General features: G+C 31.8%; 1 protein-coding gene across 1 annotated transcript; it reads right to left on the minus strand.

Moving 5' to 3' along the window:
* Positions 1–2968: 2968 nt before the first annotated feature.
* On the minus strand, positions 2969–5949 carry LOC107492881 (protein trichome birefringence). Its single transcript, XM_016113940.3, has 5 exons — positions 4820–5949; positions 4411–4603; positions 4116–4309; positions 3847–4005; positions 2969–3744 (listed from the first exon to the last, which is right to left on the minus strand). The coding sequence occupies exons 1-5, from the start codon at positions 5791–5793 to the stop codon at positions 3390–3392; spliced, it is 1875 nt and encodes a 624-aa protein (XP_015969426.1). The 5' UTR covers positions 5794–5949; the 3' UTR covers positions 2969–3389.
* Positions 5950–7936: the final 1987 nt, after the last annotated feature.

Genomic DNA, 7936 nt, shown 5'->3' on the forward strand with positions numbered 1-7936 from the left:
CACCCTATTTTCTTCTTAATTTCTCATTTATGCAAACACCTGCTTCCTTGTTTTCTTTTCCCATTTAGCAACATGCCCAAGCTTTGTCTAAGGAAAGCAACTTTATAATAAAATAAACTAAAAATTCTCTAACTTTCTCTCTTTTTCACTCCCTCTCTATGAGTATCACTTCTCATAATTGAATAAACTAAAATAAGATCATTTTTTAAAGAACAAAAACTATAAAGAATAAACACATTCACAAGCGAAAAAGAAAATCTCATTAAATCAAGGTGTCTTGAGGCTCACTCGTTCGAAATTCAAACAAACTTAGTCATAAATTAAAAAAAAAAACAATTTATATTCAATGTATTAAAAGCTTTAAATTATTATTTTTCAATAAGCTCCGAAGCTTAAAATATGGTTTTGTTTTTTGTTTTGATACAGAAATATATTTTTCATCGTACTCGTTTCAAGATGTACACTGAAAATTAAAAATCCTAATTTCTAAACACCAAACCCTAGTCCTAATGATATTTTTCTTTTTTAAGCACTGCCTAGGAACCCTTTTCACTTATTTTTTTAGTTTTTTTAATATGAGCTTGGCCCATTCCAACACAAAAAGTGGACCAAAACTCAGCTCAACTTCCAGCCCATACTCTGACAAAAAGAAAAGAAACTCAAGTACCAAAAACTCTGTTTGACCTATTTTCTTCTAATTTTTGCTACATTATTGTTTGATATCCCAAGTTTGCAACAAGCATGTGTTTCATTTGACACATGACGTGAGTTTATTAATTAGTTATGTTAGGTATTTGTTAATTTCACGTGTTGCACATACCTTGTTATGATCGTCATGCTAAATTTTACAACTATACGAGTATCCAACTATATGCTTCCATCATTCAATGCTTTGTTAGTGGCATAAAGTTCGTGGCAAACACTATTTTGTTACATCGTACACGTGCTTCGCTGGACCGTAAATCTGTAAATGTTAACTCATAGATGTCTAATTTATCGTTTAAGGTGAAGTTGTACACGATCTATTGGCCTAACTTGCTGATAATATGAAGAAACAGGCATTACCCAGCATAAGTATTAAGTAACTGAGTTTATAGCTAATATTCACGGATCATAACCAATTCAACCAACGCGTCCTTTAATCTAACATGGTACAGATACTCGAAAGTTTACGACCTTTTTTGTTTTAGAAAAAAATGAAAAGAAAGAAAAGTACAAGCTACTATGCAATGCATTGACATGCAATTGCAATAGTCAAGGCTCCATGTGTTGATGAGGAAGATAAAGTTCCACTTTAGAATGTGGATTAAGGCACCCATTCAAATTCAATGTTTTTAACTGACCAACAAAGACCGCTTTTCACACAGGCCAACGATTTAAGACTAATATAAGTTTGTTATAGTGTTTGTTTGGTGCAATTAAGTTGATAAAAAAATTTTTAATGAAAAATATATTTTTTTATTTTTTAGTATATTTGATAAATTTTTAATAATAAAAGTAAAAATATTTAAAAAAAATATTTTTTAAGAAGTTACAATTTATCTCTTTTTTTAAAAGATTTTTTTTCTAAAAAAAATATATTTTTCACATAACAAAAAAGTACTTTTATCTTATTTTACTCAAACATAATTGATAAATAAAAAGATCTTTTTATATGAGATATCCAAACATAAAATTACTTTTACTTTTATAAAAGATCTTTTAAAAAAATATCATTTAAAAAAAATATTTGTTGAGAATGGCGCCCAAACAAACACATAATATAGAGTAAATGACAATTAAGTTCTTGAAAATTTTGATTTTGAACTAATTAATTTCTGAAAAAATATTAATTTGGTCTTTTATCAATTATGTCTTTCTATTAATTTGTCAATTAAAACTTAACGGTGATGTTTATATGACGTATTTATCTATGAAAAATTGTCATGTAGATAATAATTTTTGGAGCAAAATTTTATCTATTTTAATAAAATTTGTGATAAATAAAAAACCGTTGATTAAAAATACATATAAAGAACTAAATACATTGACAATTCTGTTTCTGTTTTGCACTATTCGTTAACAGAAAAACATGTATATTCATTATTTATTATCATAGAAGACCTAATTAGTACTTTTTTCTCAAGAACTAATTAGTCCAAAGAACTAAATAGTCCAAAATCAAAATGGTCGTGAATCTAATTGTTGCTTTACTCTAATCTATATTATCAAATTATCGAATCCCGTAACAACGTTCCTAATAAAACCAATCTTATTCATGGCATCTAGAATTGACTGTGGATCAAATAAGACCATTGTATCTAAGGTGTACGCAGATTAGATCGGATCGGATATGAACGAAAATTCTATCCGATCCACATAATTTTCATTGGATCGAACATGAACGAAAATTCTATCCGATCCACATAATTTTCATTGGATCGAACATGATATCACATGATATCTGCGTTTTTTAGTGTCAGATCCGATCCGATCTGCACATTTACGGATCGGATCGGATATAGATTATATCCGCATAATTGAACATTTTTTTTAATCATATTTCTATGTAAAAAAAATTCAATAAAAATATTTCTTTCACACTTTTAAACTTATTTATTCCTAAAATATTTTTAATCAATTTTTTTTAAATAACAAAAATAAAATAAAACAATATATGAATAATAACTACTAACTAAAACATACAAACAAGTAAATATAATACCAAATATATATATTTACTTTTTTTAATTATTATGTGGACTGCGGATGCAGAACTGATATTCGCGATCTGATCCGTAAAGAGTGCAGATCGGATCGTATCCGATCCGATCAGATTGCGAATCAGATCGTATTTGCAATTTTCGGATTAGATGCGAATATTTACCGTAGATTTGCAAATACGATCCGATCCATAAACACCCCTAATTGTATCTTATAGTAAACCATATTGCATCTAATTAACATCATATTTCAAATCAACAAGCAGTCAGATAAATTTAGCAACTATATAGAACCTCCAAGAACATATTATATTTAAATAATTTGATTACATTAAAAATAAACAAAATCTAATTGATTTGAGATGTACAATAGGATCAACTTTTCAATGCAAGGAGATGATTTGCAATAAGAAACACCACCAGCCTTACAAACCTACGCTTCTCATATGGACAAATTTATTGCAGAGTTTCAAGGTAATATTTATGTGTATATATCTTTGCACTTGACATTAACTATATGAACCTTGGAAAATGTAGATGTGGAAAAGGAATTCTCTATATGGAATCTTGCTTTCCCTATCCAAGAAAATGGATGGGACAAAAATGGTATATTGCATCTGTATAAAGCTTAAGCTTTCAGCTTAAACTCATCGTGGGAAAGAACATTGGTGATGAGTGGTTTAATACCTATGCTTTCTTCTGCGGCTGCTTTTTTTTGTACTGCCTCACCAGAAGTTCAGCATAGAGGATCTCGTTCCATGCATCCGGAACCCCCGGAAGGCACCAGTGACTGCAGTCTTGGTATCTCAATGGCGATTTCCTTTCCTCCGGTGACAAGTTTTGCTTCCTGTATATTGAGGGATGACCATCCTTCCGGAAATCCGTCATTCGAGTGATGTTAAGGTAAGAGACATGAGTTTTCATATTCTGCAGCACCTTCTCCAAAACTCTCATTTTAGGAGGGTATTCTGTTAGGTACTTCTCATTGTCTATAGGCATGGTTTCACTATCACATGCTCCACCCGAATTCCATTGTCCACCACTGCAGTAAGCATGATTCAAAATAGAAAAGTTTCTATGATCAGAGAAGTCTCTCAACTAAGTGCAAATCAAGTAATGTGAGAGATCACCATAATCAATTTACCTGAAATGGGAAGCAGAGTAGCCTCTGAAGAAGACCATAGACTTGGATGGGTTTACTTTGGCATCAACCCACCTGCTCCAAGTAGTTATCGCTCTTCGGAATGCCTCGAGGACGTTTAGTTCATTATAGACATGGCTACCTTCTTGGTAATAGTCCTTCCTGGAAATTTTCATGGACAAAAAAAGAGATCAAATTAGCATAGAACAAAGGCATATTATGAAAAACACAAAGCAAAGTTGGCCTAATTTCATAGAAATTGCAATACTTACCCTTTGGAAGTTTTATCATGAGTCCACCAATGACCAGTGTTGAAGACAATGATATCTGCATCTTTATATTGATCTGAAGATCTGCCAACTAAATCGAGACGAAGCGTTTCCTTCTTCGTTCCGTTCTTGTCTGGCACTTCCCACTCTTGAACCAAGAATGGTGATACAAAAAGCTCCACTGTGAAGTTATAATCCTACAAGGCCATCATACAAAAACCAACACTGAGTATAAGAATAACAAAAACCAGATTGGAAAAATAGTAAAAGATCAAGGCAGAAAGAATTGAATACTTACTTTGAATATGAATGAATAAGAGGCTTCCCCTCTGAAATGGACTCTTCCATTTACTTCATAAACCTTCTTCTTATCCTTGACAGCATTTCTCAGTATGCAAATCATAGACTCCCACATATTCCTATTGAGTGAATCACCAACAAAAACCAATCTTTTCCCTCTCAACAAATCCAGCATCCGATGTGCATCCATCCTATAAAAGCAAAATCAACAAATTGCATATCCACACAGATATCAGCTCATCAATTCAACCAAATTGGGACCCCAAAAGGGAAAAAAAAATTCAAAAGCATCTAGAACAATTAAAAACAGAAACATTCATCAAATCATAAACTTTGAAATCTAATATATTAAATCATGAAACCACTAATTAGAACAACAGAACCCCAGATTCAAGAGGTTGGGATACCTTGGGAGGGTGCAATCCTTGGGCTTCCACTTATACTTCTGATAATCTTTGTCAGGCCTTCCATTCCCAATACAATTGAACTGTTCATCGATCAGAGGGCAAGAACCCGGTTTATATAGAGGGTAACTGTCATCCTTAACCCATTCTCCATGGAAAAAATCACACTTGGCAAGTGACTCCATCAATTCATCATAACTCTGCTTCTTCGCCAGGGAAGCCGTGTAATTCCCTGACACAACACCCTTCACGGAATAATTAGCCTTCACAGGAGCAGAACCAGAACTCAGATTCTGATGAGGTGTCCCCACCGGAACATGACTTGCAGCAGGTGCAGGTGCTGAAACAGCATTTGAAGTTAGATTCGCCGTGGTTTCAACCTTGGCTCCACCGGTTTTGCTTGTGTGATTTGCAGCATCTGATTCTTGCTTAAGGGGTGGTGGCTTTACCTTGAAGGTGTCAGCATGAGATTGAGAAGAATTGTTGGTGGTGGTGGAAGTTACAAGAGTGGTGTTGTGTAAAGCGGTTGTTGCAGGTTGAAGTGGCTCTGCTCTTGTTGTGTTATCATGAGTTTGAGAAGTGGCATTGGCAGATCTAGAAGTAGAAGTAAAAGAAGAAGTAGTGTTGGTGAATGGATCAGGAGGGTAAAAAGGATTGTTATTGTTATCATCATCAGAAGAAGAAGTGGTGTTGAAGAAGTAAGAGAAAACGGAAGATAACTGTGATTTGTAGGAGGAAGGAGCGGTGGGAAGGGTGGAAGAGGAGAAGATGTTGGTGAACCAAGGAGAAGAAGCGTTTTGAGAAGGAGAGAAAGCAAGGAAGATGGTGACGGCAACAAAGAAGATGGTGAAAGCGTAGGCGAAAGTGACGGCTCTTCTGGTCTTGAGAACGGGGAAGAGAGTCTTGAGGTCGGTGCCGAGGTTGAGGTTGTTGTTGGAGGCAGCACCGATGGGCGAGTACTTGGTGGCTTCAGCCATGGATGAAGAAAGAGTAGATTATGTTTGTAATTAGATTATGAAGAAGAAGAACTGAACATGTTAAAGTACAGAGTACAACACTCAACAACAGAAAGAGAAAAAGTGAACACACTAGTGCCGACGATTTTCGTTCTCGTATTCATGCATTCTCAGTTTTACCCTACTTTACTATTCTTATTAGTCAATCAAATTTATGCTTTTAATTTTAAATCATTTTTTATTAATTTCTCATATTTTCTTTTACCTTAAATTTAGAACTTCTTAGTAAGATAATAATAACTTAATAAGAGAAAAAAAAGCGTTTTTGTCGGTGAAGCCGCGTTTGGAGCTCAATTATTATGGACTTCAAAAGCCCATAACATACATAACCCTTTCCATATCCACCCACACCTTAAACAATCTTCGATCATCAAAACACACAAACGGAGTATATTACTACTTTGATACTGATAAATAAAGTTATTAATTTTAGTGAATTTTATTTTTTTCATTAAATATATCACAAAAGCAAATGTTAACGAACTTTTATAAAAATTAAAATAATTTAATTTGAAAAAACATAAATGTTAAATGTCCTACCCATCAACAAATTAGTGCGAATCATATTAAATGCGTTTAGAACCAAACCACAAAATTAAGAAAATTCTTCGGTCTGTAGTGTGTGGGACCATTGCCGTAGGGAGTAAATTGTTTTATAAAAATATTGTGTATAATAATTAATTATTTGTATATGAATACATAATATTTATTATTTTTAATATATATTTTTATATTTTGTATAAGGAATTAAGGAGTCGTTCGCAAGTGTTAATGAATTGGATCGGAATCTTGAAACAGCGATAATGGTACCTACAAAACACTCTAATACTAATTAGAGAGTTAATGAAGTAGAATTTATGTGTTTAAGTAGAATGAAATCATATCTTGAAGAGAGGGGATACTCTTTTTTTAGAAGATTATGGGTTGTCTTATCTTGAAAGGAGATCCACCTCTTACAATTCAAAAAGTTGTTAAAATACAAAATTTTTCTGATAATTAAGATAGTAAGATCTCATATAGATTGGATCGTGTTCGGACTTGTTAAGGATCCAGACGTCAAGTTCGAAACATATTTTAATATATATTTTATAAAAATTACTAATTTCATAGGTAATTTTTACTGTAAAAATAACATAGTTAATTACCATATATCACTGTCACTCACACTCTTGTGTTGAATATTGTACCACCGTACCCCCAAGACTTCCGTACGTGTCAACGCGTACCTTGCATCCACCATTCATGCTTTTCAATCCAACGGCATCGATTTACCCATTTAAGTGACCACCCTCCTTTCTCTTTCACTGAACCTCACGCGCCTTTACCTGTCGGTCCTTTCTTTCATTTTTTTATTTATTTGCTTAATTATTTGAAAACTTTTTTGGTGAAGAGGGAACATTATAATTATATTTTGTGAGAGGGATATTGGAAAAAAAAGTCATTTATTTTTTAATTTAAAATAAATAAAAAAATAAAAAATATTTTTTATTTTTAATTAATTAAAAATTATTTATCTTTCAATAAAAAATTCAAAAGAACATATTTTATGATATCTTTATTTTTTATTATAAAAAATATAATTTTTACTCTTCACTTAATTTTTTTATTCACCGTAATATTTTGTTATTTCTTTTTTGTTTCCATTTATTATTTAAATTTTGGATTTAAAATATTCTTTAAGAAAGGTTACTGCAGACATGTGTCTCCTTTTTGAAATGTGTGTGTGGTTTGTGAGGGCTTGCCAATTCATTCTGGGGCCACAACCCTAATGTCCATTCTCTCTAGTTTTGATTTTTAATTCATTTTCTAATGCATATACAATAGGAGGACAGGACTATATGAATATTTTTAAATATAGTTAATAGTCAAATTTAAGTTTAAAAATTTATTTTTTGAATTGATTTTTAAAAAATTAAATTAGTTATATTAATTTTAAAAGATAAAATATAAATTAAATTGATCTTTTTGTTAATTAGACGATGATATATCAAAATAAATATTATGTAATATGATGACCTAATATATTAATATTATATATAACTAGTGATAGATTGGACTAAATTTTGGGTGAAATTCAAAAATTAAAATTTTTAAATAATTATTA

Source organism: Arachis duranensis, chromosome 6 (genome assembly GCF_000817695.3).
Source record: "Arachis duranensis cultivar V14167 chromosome 6, aradu.V14167.gnm2.J7QH, whole genome shotgun sequence".
NCBI lineage: Eukaryota > Viridiplantae > Streptophyta > Magnoliopsida > Fabales > Fabaceae > Arachis > Arachis duranensis.

What these genes read in the sequence shown, in the direction of transcription:
- LOC107492881 (XM_016113940.3), bottom strand. Translation starts at nt 5,793, where the DNA reads ATGGCTGAAGCCACCAAGTACTCGCCCATCGGTGCTGCCTCCAACAAC. An exon ending in CTTATTCATTCATATTCAAA is followed by an intron (nt 4,310 to 4,410) that starts GTAAGTATTCAA and finishes ATGGCCTTGTAG; the next exon opens with GATTATAACTTCACAGTGGA. An exon ending in CATGATAAAACTTCCAAAGG is followed by an intron (nt 4,006 to 4,115) that starts GTAAGTATTGCA and finishes GAAAATTTCCAG; the next exon opens with GAAGGACTATTACCAAGAAG.